This window comes from Ranitomeya variabilis, chromosome 5 (assembly GCF_051348905.1).
Source record: "Ranitomeya variabilis isolate aRanVar5 chromosome 5, aRanVar5.hap1, whole genome shotgun sequence".
Lineage (NCBI taxonomy): Eukaryota > Metazoa > Chordata > Amphibia > Anura > Dendrobatidae > Ranitomeya > Ranitomeya variabilis.
In genome coordinates this window covers 530,477,603-530,496,359 of record NC_135236.1, presented here as the reverse complement: position 1 = coordinate 530,496,359, position 18,757 = coordinate 530,477,603, and the positions used below count along the sequence as shown (strand labels likewise).

Sequence of the window (18,757 nt, the reverse complement as noted above, 5' to 3'; positions counted from 1 at the left end):
GCTGCCGCTGACAAGCAAGAGCAAGCGGCGGCTGATGGGAGTTTGCCAAAGAGAGGGCTAAAATGCAGTACATTTATAAAATGACATAGAACCACTGATAAATTTGGCCTCAATATGTTGACTTATTAACAAACCAGCTCTTATGTACTGTATGTAGACGTTTCCAAAAGTTCACTGTAGACAGTAAGAGACAAGTGGCAGAAATGAGAAATACTGTATAAACCTACATATTACCCCTGTTGGTGACACCACCAGATATCTAATACATAATTGAAGATGAGGCCATTTTCATCCAACAAACGCTCTTCCATTGAAAGCAGTAAAGTGTATTAGTTTGTGACCTGCCGGCTGCTCCAGTGTTTCATGGAGCACACTGGAAGTCACTCATCAGTGTAAGTCTATGAGGGCCTAGTTCAGGCTGTCAGGAGCTACAGCACAAGCTTTCAATGCAAGTCTGAGTTCCAGTCAGTTGAAGGCTGCACTCATAGATGGCTCCGTGGGTCTGGACCAGCACCGAAAAATTGTGAAGACACCAAAGGGTGAGGATATGATCGGGGACATACAATTAAAGCACCACTCCAGTGATGAAGAAAAAAAAGCAGAAGTGGTGCGGTAAGATGCAAAAAAAAAAAAAATGTAGATATTGTAACATAAGTGATTCACCATGATGCCATCAAACACTGATGTGTGTTCTAGTCTTGTATTCACAGGGAGCTGGAAATATTCAGGTTGGCCAAGATCACTAAATACACGACTTTCTACACGCTTCCATCTTCCATTCATTTGTCCCTGGCCCACTTGGCTGAACACATCCCATTAACGGAGTTGGCACAAATGAAATCACATGGAACACTTTAAAAAAAAATACTCATTTTAATTTCCTGCTGGTGCTGAAAATCTCATCCCGATTGTGGAGATAATATCCTTGTTAATCAAAAACTATTTTAAAACTCAATTAGCAAAACATTACACCATGTAATTAATCTTTATTTGCTCACAATGTGTTTTCCCCCTCTGAACATATTTAAGGCGTCTACAAATTGTATTAAAATGATCAATTGACTACCTGCTATCTTGTGGTGAAGAAATTCTAACCTTTCAAGTGGATAATATTCAGAGAAGCATAAGTTTCAGGGAAGGGAAAGATATGACCATTATGTAAAGTAGTAAATGTACTGGATTTTTTCCATAATGACCACAGGATAACATCTCCCCATCAGCTTAAGGAAGAGAATATTGAGCGAGGCTGGTGGGCAGTGGCGTAACTACAAAGATATGGGCCCCGGTGCGAACTTTCAAATGGGTCCCCCCCTCCCACGCCAAAATATTTTCCTCCCAAATTCATATTTTTTCCCTATTCATTTTGCACACTATAGCTTTATTGCAAAGTTGCATAATGTGACCTCATACAGACACTTGCCCCATTATAGTGCTGCACAAATGTTATGGCCCCCATATAGTGCTGCACAAACGTTATGGCCCCCATATAGTGCTGCACAAACGTTATGGCCCCCATATAGTGCTGCACAAACGTTATGGCCCGCACAAATGTTATGGCCCCCATATAGTGCTGCACAAACGTTATGGCCCCCATATAGTGCTGCACAAACGTTATGGCCCGCACAAATGTTATGGCCCCCATATAGTGCTGCACAAATGTTATGGCCCCCATATAGTGCTGCACAAACGTTATGGCCCCCATATAAATGTTATGGCCCCCATATAGTGCTGCACAAACGTTATGGCCTCCATATAGTGCTGCACAAACATTATGGCCCCCATATAGTGCTGCACAAACGTTATGGCCCCCATATAGTGCTGCACAAACGTTATGGCCCCCATATAGTGCTGCACAAACGTTATGGCCCCATATAGTGCTGCACAAACATTATGGCCCCCATATAGTGCTGCACAAACATTATGGCCCCCATATAGTGCTGCAAAAACGTTATGGCCCGCACAAATGTTATGGCCCCCATATAGTGCTGCACAAACGTTATGGCCCCGCACAAATGTTATGGCCCCCATATAGTGCTGCACAAACGTTATGGCCCCCATATAGTGCTGCACAAACGTTATGGCCCCCATATAGTGCTGCACAAACATTATGGCCCCCATATAATGCTGCACAAACGTTATGGCCCCATACAGACACTTGCCCCATTTGCTGTTGCTGCGATAAAAAAAAATAAAAATAAAAAAAAAAAATCACATACTCACCTCTCCGTCGCTCAGGCCCCCGGCACTTTAAATATTCACCGCTCCTCGTTCTATTCACCTCTCCATTTTCCACTTCCTCTGCACTGACGGGTCAGGCGCGCACTAAATACGTCATCACGCCCTCTGACCTCAGCGTCACTGCAGAAGACGGAGCGGCGGCTGGAACGAGGAGAGGTGACTATCGCGCAGCGCTCCCCTCCAGGTTATACTCCCCTGCTCCAGGCGCGGTGCAGTCCCTGCTTCCCCGGCGCTGCTTCTTCCTGTACTGAGCGTTCACCGTTACCGTTACTGGTACCGCTCATTACAGTAATGAATATGCGGGTCCACCCCTATGGGAGGTGGAGCCGCATATTCATTACTGTAATGAGCGGTACCATGTGACCGCTCAGTACAGGAAGAAGCCGGGGCGCCGGGAAGCAGGGACCGCGCCAAGAGTAGGTGAGTATAATTAGACAGCCCCCGCTCCCCCGCACATGCCCCGGCTGCCCCCCCGGATACGCCACTGCTCTGACCTGCCGGGCCCCTGACCCGCCGGGCCCGGTCGCAGCGGCAACAGCGGTAGTTACGCCCCTGCTGGTGGGGGTAGATGTATAGATTATTATAGGTTCTTTTGTTACGTTATTCAATTGTTGACTACATTTTCATATTCTTCGAAAACACCAATAAAGAGGTTTCTCAGTTCTATAAATCTTATGGCCTAGACTATTAGACACCCCAGGGACGATGTTTCAACAATAAAGAGACCAGGATTCTGCAGCCAGGCCCAGAACCTTACTTATAGTAGCAGCTGTGCTTGGACAGAGACCCCGGATTCCAGCGACGCATCACTTCGCTAGCTGGGTGCAGCAGTTATGATAGTCCTTGTTTTCTCGGCTGCAGATCTCAGATGTTAAACAGTGTATAACCCTATCTAAAATACAGCTGTGTACATTGTATAGTGACATACAGGTCCTTCTCAAAAAATTAGCATATAGTGTTAAATTTCATTATTTACCATAATGTAATGATTACAATTAAACTTTCATATATTATAGATTCATTATCCACCAACTGAAATTTGTCAGGTCTTTTATTGTTTTAATACTGATGATTTTGGCATACAACTCCTGATAACCCAAAAAACCTGTCTCAATAAATTAGCATATCAAGAAAAGGTTCTCTAAACGACCTATTACCCTAATCTTCTGAATCAACTAATTAACTCTAAACACATGCAAAAGATACCTGAGGCTTTTAAAAACTCCCTGCCTGGTTCATTACTCAAAACCCCCATCATGGGTAAGACTAGCGACCTGACAGATGTCAAGAAGGCCATCATTGACACCCTCAAGCAAGAGGGTAAGACCCAGAAAGAAATTTCTCAACAATTAGGCTGTTCCCAGAGTGCTGTATCAAGGCACCTCAATGGTAAGTCTGTTGGAAGGCAAAAATGTGGCAGAAAACGCTGTACAACGAGAAGAGGTGACCGGACCCTGAGGAAGATTGTGGAGAAGGACCGATTCCAGACCTTGGGGAACCTGAGGAAGCAGTGGACTGAGTCTGGTGTGGAAGGAAATGGGCTACAGGTGCCGCATTCCCCAGGTAAAGCCACTTTTGAACCATAAACAGTGGCAGAAGCGCCTGACCTGGGCTACAGAGAAGCAGCACTGGACTGTTGCTAAGTGGTCCCAAGTACTTTTTTCTGATGAAAGCAAATTTTGCATGTCATTCGGAAATCAAGGTGCCAGAGTCTGGAGGAAGACTGGGGAGAAGGAAATGCCAAAATGCCTGAAGTCCAGTGTCAAGTACCCACAGTCAGTGATGGTGTGGGGTGCCATGTCAGCTGCTGGTGTTGGTCCACTGTGTTTCATCAAGGGCAGGGTCAATGCAGCTAGCTATCAGGAGATTTTGGAGCACTTCATGCTTCCATCGGCTGAAATGCTTTATGGAGATGAAGATTTCATTTTTCAGCACGACCTGGCACCTGCTCACAGTGCCAAAACCACTGGTAAATGGTTTACTGACCATGGTATTACTGTGCTCAATTGGCCTGCCAACTCTCCTGACCTGAACCCCATAGAGAATCTGTGGGATATTGTGAAGAGAAAGTTGAGAGACGCAAGACCCAACACTCTGGATGAGCTTAAGGCCGCTATTGAAGCATCCTGGGCCTCCATAACATCTCAGCAGTGTCACAGGCTGATTGCCTCCATGCCACGCCGCATTGAAGCAGTCATTTCTGCCAAAGGATTCCCGACCAAGTATTGAGTGCATAACTGAACATTATTATTTGATGGTTTTTTTGTTTGTTATTAAAAAACACTTTTATTTGATTGGACGGGTGAAATATGCTAATTTATTGAGACAGGTTTTTTGGGTTATCAGGAGTTGTATGCCAAAATCATCAGTATTAAAACAATAAAAGACCTGACAAATTTCAGTTGGTGGATAATGAATCTATAATATATGAAAGTTTAATTGTAATCATTACATTATGGTAAATAATGAAATTTAACACTATATGCTAATTTTTTGAGAAGGACCTGTAGATCTGCTCATCAAAAACTCTGGGAAACCCTTTGAAGTGAATACCTGGTGTGGAACCATCAATTAAGATGGTCTAAAAAATAAGTTGTTTCATGGGCAGCATGACTCAGACATGACTCACCCTGGAACGGAACTGCATTTAAGAGAAAGATACTAAAAAAGAAAGAAAAAAAAATTGTCTGTGGACGCCACCACTAGGGAGACTAACCAACGAAGCCTCCCCAGACCTCCTCTAGACGGACTGTTCTCTCCATATGTGTATGTATACGGACAGACCTGTTAATCTAAGACAGCAGTGCTTGGAAACGCTGCCGGTGACCTGCCTCAGACTAGTCCTTTTAACCACAACATTCTTGGATGGCCTTTACTCCTTAGTGACTGAGCGAACTTTGACGTTAATGGCCAAGCCAAATTTTACAATTCTGACCAGTGTCCCTTCATGTGGTTATAACTCAAACACTTCAATGGATCCAACCGATTCTGAGAAAGCATTTTCGTAACATTATACTTCATGATCTGGTAAAATTTCTTCGATAGGACATATGTCTCTTTGCTAAAAAGAGAAATTTGGCGAACATTTTGCACATTTCAAACTTAATTTTTATGCTCTTAAATCAGAGTTACTGTATGTCCCACAAAACAGTCAATAAATAACATTCCCCATGTCTACTTTACATCAGAACAATTTTTGAAAAAAGCTTTTTTTTTTGCTAGGAACTCAGAAGAGTTCAAAGTTGACCAGCGATTTCTCATTTTTCCTACAAAATTAACAAAACCATTTTTATATTTTTAGGGATCACATCACATTTGAAGTGACTTTGTGGGATCCATATGACAAAAAATACCCAATATTGACACCATTCTAAAAACTGCACCTTTAGGGGTGCTCAAAACCACATTCAAGAAGCTTATTATCCCTTCAGGTGCTTCATAAGAATTGAAGCAATGCGGATTTACTTTAGACTCAATTTTTTTTTTTTTTTTTTTTCACAAGGGTAACAGGAGAAAAGTGACCCCAAAATCGTGTGTCATTTTTCCTGAATATGCTGATACCCAGTGGGGAAAATCTACTGCTTGGGATAATAGAAGGGCATGTAAGGGAAGGAGCGCCATTTCACTTATTGAATGCAAAATGGGCTGGAATAATTAGCGGAAGCCATGTTGCGTCTGGAGAGCCCCTGATGTGCCTAAAACATGGAAACCACAAGTGACCCCATTTTTGAAACTACACCCCTCAAGGATTTTATCCAGGGGTATAGTGAGCATTTTGAACCCACAGGTGTGACACAGAATTTGATAACGTTAGGTTGTCATATTGAGCAGTTCCCCTTTAATATCATTCTTGAAGCTGAGGTCGTCACGTCATTTCATTTTACTCGCATATAGCGCCATTAATTCCACAGCGCTCTACATACATCATCATCGCTGTCCCCATTGGGGATCACAATTTAAATTCCCAATCAGCATGTGTTTGGAGTGTGGGAGGAAACCCATGTAAATATGGGGAGAATATACAAACTCCTTGCAGATGATGTACGTGGTTGGATTTAAACCCAGGACCCCAGTGCTGCAAAGCTACAGTGCTAGCCACCGTGCTGCCCTTCATAATGCATTTTTTATAAAGCACCTTAGAAAAAGCTTTTCAGAAAGTGATCAAAAATCCCCTTGCTCTATAGACTAGTTGTGAAGGAAAGGAGTGTTTTGTGTACTACAATAAAAGTAGGTTACTTCTATTCTTTAAACGAATCATCAACTTTGACAGATACAAAGCATTATGTAGATTCTTATAAAAATAAAAAACTGTTGAGCACCATTGGACAGAATAAAGCAAGTGTGAATAGGTGCGAGCTGCCATGACTGCATAGTGTACAAATAAAAGAATACAGCAGCACTTTCTGTAAGCACCAAGATGTATGCAAACACTGAATGTTTGCATACATCTTAGAGCTTACAGAATGCTGCTGTATTAGTTTTTATAATAGTACGGTACAGCCCAATCAGTAACAATGAAATACCGTATATACATGTGTATAAGCCAAGTTTTTCAGCACATTATTTGTGCTGAAAATGCCCCCCTTGGCTTATACACAAATCACTGTCGCATCAGATGGTGGGGGAGCGGCGGAGAAGGAGGGGGGTCACAGGAGGCAGAAGCCGGCGGCTGCGGCTAAAGCCTGTGCCCGCTGTTAAAAAAAACTTAAAATAAATAAATGTTCACTGCACTTGCAGTGAACATTCATTTCTCTTATAGCGCGCGCAGTGTCAGCAGCAGTCGCCTGCTTCAAAGCAGCTGCCGGGCTATCACAAGTGCCCGCTCATTAAGGTAATGAATATTCACCTCTCTCCACACCTATAGGCATGGAGAGAGGTGAATATTCATTACCTTACTGAGTGGGGATATGTGAATGCTCGGCCGCAGGAGCTGCTGGCACTGGAACGAGATGCTGCAAGGGTGTGGCAAGTAGGATTTTTTTTTAAGCTTTTCTCATGGGGGTCATACATACAAGAATGAGGGATGAGGAACCATGCAGAAAAGGATGGGAATAAGGAGCCACGCATACAAGGATGGGGATGAGGAGCCATGAATACAAGGATGGGGATGAGGAACCATGCATACAAGGATGGGAATAAGGAGCCACGCATACAAGGATGGGAATAAGGAGCCATGCATACAAGGATGGGAATAAGGAGCCACGCATACAAGGATGGGGATAAGGAGCCGTGCATACAAGGATGGGGATGAGGAACCATGCAAACAAGGATGGGCATAAGGGGCCATGCATACAAGGATGGGGATGAGGAACCATGCAAACAAGGATGGGCATAAGGGCCCATGCATACAAGGATGGGAATAAGGAGCCATGCATACAAGGATGGGGATGAGGAACCATGCATACAAGGATGGGAATAAGGAGCCATGCATACAAGGATGGGGATGAGGAACCATGCATACCAGAAAAGGGATTAGGGGACAATGGATACCCGGCGTATACTTGAGACAATAGGTTTTCAGTTTTTCCGAGGCAAAATTAGCTGCCTCGACTTATACTCGGGTCAGCTTACACACTAGTATATACGTTAAGTCCTTCAGTTATCCAGATGAGTTATTTTAGTAAAAAGGTTTTTAAACCACACTTAGACCAACTACAATCCTGAGAAGTATGGACCTAGGGAAGGCATTGAGCAACAAATTCTAGGTCCATGTAATACAAATGAATGTGACCTGAGAAACGGATGCCGTAAATACCAAAGTCTTGGAAGACCACTATAATTTTAGGAGTGTGAGGTCTGGACTGGATTCATTTAAATCACAAAAATGACAAAGTCAATCAGGGATGTAGCTTGTAGACATGCACTCGCACTTACCGTTCGTAGATAGCAGAAAATAAGCGGCATTCTGCTGAGGAAGCCATCTTATCTTGTTTATTTTCTCTTCTATCTCTAAACTTTTCAAGTAATCGAATTCTGGCTCGTGGCTCTGGAAAGTGCTGTAAACATTGTACTCGCCTCTTCTGTGAGGTTGGTTCTTGCTCTGTCATGGAAGAAAACAGGTCTCTTTTTTAGAAATGGTTATTCAGGCAGGATGAAATGATAACTGTGGAGGTAATCTTAACATTTTTATTATACATTTATATTAGGGTGACCACTCAGATTAGACTAATGTTTGCCGAGAGCCAAATGTGTATCAGGGCCTCAAAATTTCCCCAAAATCTGGTTATGGAATAACAGACTTTGCAATTCTATTGTTCAGTGTCAAGTACAAATACAAGTCTGTTAAAATTATACAGTTTTTTTGTTTTATGTAAGTATATGGGTCATGAATGCCACCCTATACATCACAGGCATCAGTCAAACATATATGCAATGACATTTTTATTACGTTTTCATTGCAGATCAATAAAAATTCACCAATATGTTATGCAGTTAATCAAGGTGTTGAAGGGATGCCTGTGACATCCATCAACCATACACACACGTGGTCAAAATTGTTGGTACCCCTCGTTTAATGACAGAAAAACCCACAATGGTCACAGAAATAACTTGAATCTGACAAAGGTAATAAGAGATAATAATAATAATAATAACAACATTAATAATAATAATAATAAAATAATAATTTTTATTTATATAGCACCAACATATTCCGAAACACTTTACAAATAAGCAGAGACATGTACAGACAATTTCAATACAAGTTAAGACAAATTAAACAGTGACATTAGGAGTGGGGTCCCCTGCTCGCAAGCTTACAATCTACAAGGAAATGGGGGGACACAATAGGTGAAAAGTGCTTGTTATTTCAGGTCTGGCAATTATAGTAAATAGGGATTTTCATATAAAGCTGCATGATCCGCGATAGAGATGAGAGAGGAGATATTAGGCGGTACAGAATTGTGGAGAGCTTTGTGGGTGAGAGAGAAGAGTTTATACTGGACCCTGTAGCGAATGGGTAGCCAGTGTAATGACTAGCACAAGATGGAGGCATCGGTGAAGCGGTTGGACAGAAATATGACCCTGGCTGCCGCATTCAAGATGGATTGGAGAGGAGAAAGTTTGGTAAGAGGGAGACCGATCAGAAGAGAGTTGCAGTAGTCCAGACAAGAATGAATAAGAGCGACAGTAAGAGTCTTAGCAGTTTCAAAGGTGAGAAAAGGTCGGATTCTGGAGATGTTTTTAAGATGCAGGTGACAAGAGCGAGTGAGTGATCGGATATAGGGAGTAAAGGAAAGTTCGGTGTCGAATATGACCCCAAGACAGCGGGCATGCTGCTTGGGAGTTATGGTTGATCCCTCCAGGGTTATTTTGATGTTAGGTAGAGTGAGGTTAGTAGAAGGGAGAAACACAAGAAGTTCCGTTTTGGAGAGATTTAGTTTCAGATAGAGGGAGGACATGATGTTAGAGACAGCAGACAGACAATCCTTGGTATTTTTAATTAGGGTAGGGGTGATGTCAAGGGAGAAGTGTATAATTGGGTGTCGTAAGCATAGAGATGATACTGGAACCCAAATCTGCTGATTGTTTGTCCAATAGGAGCAGTGTATAGAGAGAAGAGGAGGGGGCCTAGGACTGAGCCCTGCGGAACCCCGATAGTAAGGGGACGAGGAGAGGAAGAGGAGCCGGCAAAAGATACAGTGAAGGAGCGGTCAGAGAGGTAGGAGGAGAACCAGGAGAGGGCTGTGACCTTGAGGCCTATGGAGCGGAGCATAGTGAGAAGGAGCTGGTGATCCACAGTATCAAATGCGGCAGAGAGATCCAGGAGAATCAGCAGAGAGCAATGACCTTTGGATTTAGCTGTTATTAGATCATTAGAGACTTTAGTGAGGGCAGTTTCAGTGGAGTGTAAAGGGCGGAAACCAGATTGTAAGGGGTCGAGAAGAGAGTTATCCAAGAGATAGCGGATCAGACGGCAGTAGACCAAGTGTTCCACTTTAGAGATGAAGGAAAGGCTAGAGACAGGTTTGTAGTTAGCAGTGCAGTTCTGGTCCAGGGATGGCTTTTTAAGTAAAGGGGTTATGATGGCATGTTTAACCTCTTTCTGACCACGGACGGGATAGTACGTCCGAGGTCAGATACCGTGCTTTGATGCAGGGCTCCGGCGGTGAGCCTGCATCAAAGCTGGGACATGTCAGCTGTTTTGAACAGCTGACATGTGCCCGCAATAGCGGCGGGTGAAATTGCGATTCACTCGCCGCTATTAACTAGTTAAATGCCGCTGTCAAACGCTGACAGCGGCATCTAACCAGCGCTTCCGGCCAGGCGGCCGGACATGAGCGCATCGCCGACTCCCGTCACATGATCGGGGGTCAGCAACGCGTCAGAATGGTAGCCATAGAGGTCCTTGAGACCTCTATGGTTACTGATGCTGGCCTGCTGTGAGCGCCCCCCTGTGGTCGGCGCTCATAGCACACCTGCATTTCTCTGATGATCGCTGCTATGTAGCAGAGCCGATCGAGTTGTGCCAGCTTCTAGCCTCCCATGGAGGCTATTGAAGCATGGCAAAAGTAAAAAAAAAAAAAAAAGTAAAGAAAAATGTGAAAAAAATAAAAAAAATTATAAAAGTTTAAATCTCCCCCCTTTCGCCCCATTCAAAATAAATCAATTAAAAAAAATCAAACCTACACATTTGGTATCGCCGCGTTCAGAATCGCCCGATCAATAAAAAAAAAAAAAAAAGGATCAACCTGATCGCTAAACGGTGTAGCGAGAAAAACATTTGAAACGCCAGAATTACGTTTTTTTGGTCGCGCGACATTGCATTAAAATGCATTAACGGGCGATCAAAAGAATGTATCTGCACCAAAATGCTATCATTAAAAACGCCAGCTCAGCACGCAAAAAATAAGCCCTCACCTGACCCCAGATCATGAAAAATGGAGACGCTACGGGTATCGGAAAATGGCGCAATTTTTTTTTAGCAAAGTTTGGAATTTTTTTTCACCACTTAGATAAAAGATAACCTAAACATGTTAGGTGTCTATGAGCTCGTAATGACCTCGAGAATCAATGGCTGGTCAGTTTTAGCTTTTAGTGAACCTAGTAAAAAAGTTAATCAAAAAACAAGTGTGGGACTGCACGCCAATCAAAAAACAAGTGTGGGATTTTTGCAATTTCACCGCACTTAGAATTTTTATTCCCGTTTTCTAGTACACACCATGCTAAAACCAATGATGTCGTTCAAAAGTACAACTTGTTTCGCAAAAAATAGGCCCTCACATGGCCATATTGACGGAAAAATAAAAAAGTTATGGCTCTGGGAATAAGGGGAGCAAAAAACAAACACGGAAAAATGGAAAATCCCAAGGTCATGAAGGGGTTAAACGAGGAGGGAAAGCTACCTGAAGAAAGAGAGATCTATGAAAATGAACAAATGAAAGTCAGAAATTGCTTTTCCACCATGCTTCCACAGAATAAAAAAATAAATAAATAAAACTCATGAAATAGGCCTGGACAGAAATGATGGTACCCTTAACTTAATATTTTGTTGCACAACTTTTTAAGGCAATCACTACAATCAAACTATTCCTGTAACTGTGACGTCTGCACCTCGACAGATATTTTGGCCCACTCCTCAAGAGCCTCGTGTTTGATGGTTGCCTTTTCCACACAGCATGTTTCAGCTCTTTCCAAAGATGCTCAATAGGATTTAGATCAGGGCTCATAGAAGGCCACTTCAGAACAGTGCAATGTTTCACTCATAGCCATTCTTGGGTGTTTTTAGCTGTGTGTTTTTGGTCATTATCCTGTTGCAAGACCCATGACCTGTGACTGAGACCAAGCTTTCTGACACTGGGCAGCACATTTCTCTCTAGAAACCCTTCATAGTCTTGAGATTTCATTGTACCCTGCACAGATTTTAGACACCCTGTACCAGATGCAGCAAAGCAGCCCCAGAACATAACAGAGCCTCCTCCATGATTCACAGTAGGGACAGTGTTCTTTTCTTGATATGCTTCATTTTTCTGTCTCTGAACATAAAGCTGATGTGCCTTGCCAAAAAGTTCCATTTTTGTCTCATCTGTCCATAGGACATGCTCCCAAAAGCTTTGTGGCTTGTCAACATGTAGTTTGCCAAATTCCAGTTTGGCTTTATTATGATTTTTGTTTCAACTATGGTGTCCTCCTTGGTCATCTCCCATGAAGTCTACTTTGTTTCATACAACGACAGATGGTACAACCTGACACGGATGTTCCTTGAGCTTGAAGTTCATCTTTAATCTGTTTAGAAGTTTTTCTGGACTCTTGTTACCATACGTATTATCTGTCTCTAATTTATCATCAATTTTCTTCCTGCGGCCATGTCCAGTGAGGTTGCTTACAGTCCCATGGATCTTAAAATTTCTGAATAATATGTGCAACTGTAGTCACAGGAACATCAAGCTGCTTGGAGATGGTCTTATAACTTTAACCTTTAACATGTTTGTCTATAATTTTCTTTCTAATCTCCTGAGACAACTCTTTCCTTCGCTTCCTCTGGTCCATGTTGAGTGTGATACACACCATGTCACCAAACAGCACAGTGAGTATCTGTAACCCTATATAAAGGCTCACTCACTGATTCCAAGATTGTAGACACCTGTGATGCTAGTTAGTGGACACACCTTGATTTAACATGTCTCTTTTGTCACATTATTTACAGGGGGTACCATCATTTCTGTCCAGGCCTATTTCATGAGTTATTTTTTTGTTTTACATCTTCGGAAGCATGGTTGAAAAGCAATGTCTGACTTTCATTTGTTCATCTTCATAGATCTTTTATTTATTATTACTTTAGTCAGATTCAAGTTATTTCTGTGACCATTGTGGGTTTTTCTGTCAAACGAGGGGTACCAACAATTTTGACCACATGTGTAGGGTAGATTTTTAAGCTATGACCACTACACAGATAAGGCAGCTATACCAAAAAGGAATATATATGGAAACAAGGTGAATAGACATGTGTGAAACTAAAAGATAATATTTAGATTTCTCAAAGTACCCCCCTTTTACTCTGATGTTTTACACATCCTTGGCATGCTCTTGTTATAGAAGGGTTAATAGTTTGCTTTAAGTGCCTCTTGCCTTTAAGTGTTAGAATTACTAGAATCTGTTGACGCAGTAGTCTGATGGTCTCCTCTTCAAGGAGACTATACTTCTTATCATGTATGCTTTCAATAGTCAGCAACAACATGTTCTGGGTGCATGGTAAATAAAGTATGACCCTGGGTGATGGTGGGGACTACATGAGTTACATTAAAATGCATTTGTTGTAAATGGTATAAAACATTGCCTTGGTTTTATTATATCAGATAAAAGTGACTTGCTCACAGGATATTTGTGAGGTGTCTTTTTGCCTCCAAGCGCGCTTGTAAAATAACGGGTGTAACTACTTGATTTGGCTCTCACTGGTGATCTGGCGTACTGACATTGGGTCAGAATGAATACAGCTATGACACTCTCAAGCATCTTCATCAGGTAGTCACATGGAAAGGTTTTTCAACAGTCTTAAAGGTGTCACCAAAGGTACGGAGTACTTGTTGGTGCTTTTGCCTTCACACTATGGTCCAATTCGTCCCAAACGGGTTGAGGTTGGGCAATTGTGCAGGCTATGTTGTCTAAGACAGGACTTCATCCCTCTCCTTGGTCACATAGTCCTCCCCCTCCAAGTTCTATGGTGGACACCACAAATTTATCAGCAAAAAATGGCAATTGGTTCAAAAATCTCAAATTTTGCTCATCAAATTACAGATTTCCACTTATCTAATGTTCGGTTCTTATTTTGCTTGTCCAACCAAGACTTTTCATGGGGTCCTGGTCCACGGTCCATGGTAGAGGCTATTTTGTAGCAATTTAACAATAAACCCTAAATCCTGCTTCTTGCAGTCTTCTCTGGACACTTGATGTTGAGATGTCTGCTACTTTATGTCTGGATATCATTTTTGAGAGCTGCTTTCTAAGGTTGTGCCAATTAGCATTTTCTGACCCTGGTAATAGGTTCCTTTACAGTAGAAATAATTTCTTGGTTGCTCTTTCCTGGGGCAGTCCTCACGAGAGCCAGTTTAATCACAGTTTTCATGACTGTACTTAAGGCTACTTTTAAGGTTCTAGCACTTTTCCATACTGGCTAACTTTCATGTCTATGGTTAGAAAGTAATGTTGATTTTCTTTACTTAGTTGATGGGTTTTTGTCATAATCGGACTTGAAACAGTTATGGACTAGGGCACAGCGTTGTATGGAATGGTGTACCAAAACCGCCTCTGCAAACCACAACTAATGGTCGCATAAGCTTTAAAGGGCCACTGTCACCCCCTCCAGCCATTATAAACTAAAAGAGCCACCTTGTGCAGCAGTAATGCTGCAGTCTAACAAGGTGGCTCTTTTAGTTTTTGATTCCGTTATTCCCTCAATAAAGCGTTTTAAAATTTGCCCTAACTAACCTGTCTGTAGACCTGGAGGCGGTCCGAAGCCTCCTCTGTGAATCTCCCAACGGCCGTCACTCTTCTCTTCTGGGGATGTGGTCGCCGCCCCCTTCGCGCTGTTTCTTCTTAAATCCGGCCCCTGCGCTGTGCGTGCCTGCCTGGGACAGGCGCAGTCTTCATTGTCCGTCATAGGTCAGATGCAGGGTGCCTGACTGAGCTTGTGCGGGCAGTGCGGCCACCCTGTTGCTGAATCCCCGCCCCGCACTGTGTTATTCATTATGCACAGTGCGGGGATGGGGTTCCTGGGCATGCGCACTGCGCTGTTCAGACGCTCCCCCGGTCCCCCGCCTTCCAGCGTTGCCGTAATATACAGGTTTCCTTGCCAGCGTTTGGAATGAAGCAGCCGCAAATAACGCTGGAAGGCGGGGGAGCGTCTGAGCTGGGGGAGCGTCTGAACAGCGCAGTGGGATTCTTCAGGGGAGATACCTGTTCTTCTGAAGCCACTCCAGGTGACTACTTGATGAAGCTGCTTGAGAGAATGCTGAGGGTATGTGTAACTGTCATCACAGTAAAAGGGGGGTACATTGAGGTATCTAAGGTATATCACATTCTGGTTTCTTTCAGACAGGTTTATTGCTTCTTGTTTCCATATGTATAAAACTTTGCTTTTTTGGTGCATTCAGTCTAAATCTACATTGTGCATATTCCAATAAGAATGAAAACCACTGCATGAATGAGCGTGTAAAAAACCTGACTGTATATAAAAAAAAAAGTGAGCGCAATGAAGTATCTTTTCAGTAAAAACTCCATTGTAATGGAGGAAACAGTATATTTACTATGCCATTTTCAAATCAGCTTATTTGTAATGTTGCTTGGTTACTCTAATTAAGGCAGCTAATAAGCAACCACAAAATTACAGGGGAAGTTACACTGTCAGACATGTATTTTGGGGGTTGTTTTTGTGCAATGGTAATTAATCAGTCACAAAAGGAGCCATTTAGATTCACACAAATTAAAATAGACCTAAAAATAGAAATAAAACTTAAATTACAGGTTTATGGTATATATTTCTGTAACTATACATTAGTATTTCACCAGCTGTAAACTGGGAATTAAAAACTAACTGAACTGGTTGTGAATGTGAAGTATTGAAAAGAGCCTGCAACTTTTTCTATTCTAAATAAAAGACAATAAATGTGCAAGTTGCATACATTTTTGTATCAACGGCTCAATAAAACTGGTCAGAGAGGCCCGGCGCCTGCGCACTGCAGTACTTTGCTCTGCCCTCAACAGGGCAGACAAAGTATGCCTGCGCCGGAGCCGCGGCCTAAAGACCCGAAGAGGACGTCATGGAACGAAGATGGGAGGCGCCGGAGCGGACCGGAGACACCCATCTGACTGGACCGCAGCGGGACCGCCCCTGGGTGAGTATAATCTAACGTCATTTTCTCCTCTTTCAGGTAACATCGGGGGCTTATCTACAGCATTACAGAATGCTGTAGATAAGCCCCTGATGCCGGTGAGCTTACCTCACCAGCGATTTTGGGGGTGACAGGTTCCCTTTAACACTTGAAAAAGACGTCAACCCGGTGTCGAAACGAGTCATGCAGTAAAATCTGCTCATCTTCATCGCTCAATCCACTGATGGACATACACTGCAAAGGGTCAATATACTGTTTTCCTGTCCAATAGCTCATCAGAATGCTTTGGAGGTGGAAATGACCCCCTTGTGGCTCCACAGGTTGCACCAATGACTTGTTTGCCCCTAGCTGAATCAAGGATCTTTATTTCGGAAGCGCAGCCCGAAATTGTGATTTGTCTCCTTTTGCCAAGCATCCTGATGGAGTTCAACCCCAGCCATGTGGCATTGAGCTCTTTGCAGGAACTGTGACTTAACTCGCATTACCTGGATCTAGTGTAACTTGTTAGAGTATTACTCGTTTACACAATAGGAAGAATTTAGTTATTGGATCTGTAACGCTTTAATTGAAAAACAAAAATATATCTCTACCAACAAAGGTTTTAAATCCATTTTAAGGCTATGTTCACACATTGCGCTTTTTTTGTAATGTAAAACTTTAAGCGGTGTTTATGCTGCTTACAAAAAGCATTTTTTTCTTCGTTTTTGCTGCGTTTTTGCCAGGGTACATTTGTCTCTTGTGTATGCTGATATTAAGTGCATAAAAAAAACAAAACAAACAAAAAAAAAAACATTTAACGTCATCAGGTTTTGGCCCAAAAAATGAAGCGAAAGCGGATACCTGCGTTTTTTGGCAGTGTTTTTTACTTTCCCGATTGCTTTCAATGGGTGAAAAATGCTGCACAGATGCTGAAAAAAATGACATGCTACCTTTTGCAAAAAATGCAGCTCTTTGACAAAAAAAAAGGCAGGAAAAAAATAAAACCAAGATGTGTTGCATGAGATTTCTGAAATCTCAGACTTTGCTGGCACTGTGAAACACAGCTGAAAATTGGCATTAAAAAAACATAGCAAAAACGCAGCGTGTGAATGTCACGGATTCACACCGTGCTGCCAACGATAAGTCACGGATCCCAACAATATGTCAGGGATCCCGGGGAGGATATCTTTATCGTCTCCACTCCTCACACCAATTTTTCTTGAACCGGGGTTATTTGGTTGCCCCCTTTTTCTTTCTGAAGGGGATTTATCTATATCCCATTTCTGGTTTGGAACTTGCAGCTCTCAGCGCCCCTATACCCTCAGGTCAGATTAGGTACTGCACCTAGGGTAAGTAGTCGCCAGAAAGGCTGACTGCTATGTACTGGCTATTGGGCTCACTGCAGCAAGGGCGATTTAACTACTCCCACTCACGCGGGAACAATAATTAACAAGCCGCCATCACGAGAAAGCTTCTCAATTGCACAGAACAAAGTATGCTGCCACCAGCTCCGATTGCACCAAAGGTTAACGGGTCCAGAGCCAACCCCAAATCAGTTGCGTAATTCACCTCAGAGGATACACAGTTCGTTATAGAGAAGAGAGAGACAAGCTAACAAATATATATTTTACTCCATAAACAATTAGGCAGTGTTTACAAGGTATAAAAAGATATTATAAAGAAGACAATTCGTACGTACATTGCAATTACAAATAAAATAAGGATTAAAATAGAAGAGAACACTCACGGGTCGTTATATCGTTTCATATCAGCATAGCGTAGAACATATATTCCCATAAAATTCAAAACTTTAATAAATCATTATTAAAAATACCCTCCCAGTGCAATTATTTGTAAATACAACATAAGTCTGTAAAAACAACCTGACAAGTCCCTATACTTGAATACTATCCCTTCCTAGCAGTGGAGGTTGGCACCCTATAAGGTAAGATTTTTTTGGCACCCCCACTCCGCGACGGCTGTCCCAGACTAGCCCTGATAAGTCCTAATATACTGTTGGTGAGAAAACAATAAGCAGTTCAAAGAGATGAAGGGATAGTACTTATAAAAAAAAGAGAGAAATAGCCGATTATTTATATAGTGACACCCTCTTACAACAATAAATACTAGTCTCTCTGCAAATAATCAGATAAAATTGCTGATACCAAGTCATACGAGACCCATAGAAGGATGAACATAAATCATGGTCTCTCCAAAAAGAGACTAGTACACACAATCAGAGGGACCACAGAAAAAGGCCTGACAGCATGGTTCAAACAAGGACACCAATTGTCCATAATAGTTTACATAGATACATAATTCAAAGGACATTGGTGTGAACAAGAAAACAACAAAGCTGGTGTTATCCCAAACTTCGCTTCCAGCCTCGACGCGTTTCCCCGTCCCCACGGTTCATCAGAAGGCACGATACGGAACCACCTAATCCATAGATGTGAGGTGTCACAATGAGAAGACAGACCTGTCTAAACTTATGTAGGTAGGGCTAGTCTAAATACCCAAAAATGGAGTCAGAAGACCAATCACGGTAGCCCTTTCAAAAACACACCCATTTACCCATAAAGCACCGGATGTTGCTTTAGTACGATCTCTTGCATTGCAATTCGATAAATATGATCATAAATCTGAACCCATTCCCAAACGGTGCAGCTATAGACCATAAATCAAACATTAAATGGACCGAATACCTCAGATTC

General features: G+C 42.4%; 1 protein-coding gene across 5 annotated transcripts in view; it reads right to left on the bottom strand.

Moving 5' to 3' along the window:
• Positions 1–18,757, bottom strand: part of PPP2R2B (protein phosphatase 2 regulatory subunit Bbeta) — a 480,390-nt gene that overhangs the window by 59,699 nt on the left and 401,934 nt on the right. For all 5 annotated transcript variants that reach the window (XM_077265822.1, XM_077265823.1, XM_077265821.1 and 2 more), the window contains one exon: positions 8,113–8,278. In XM_077265822.1, the coding sequence (XP_077121937.1) occupies positions 8,113–8,278 (166 nt within the window). The remainder of the gene's footprint in view (positions 1–8,112; positions 8,279–18,757) is intronic.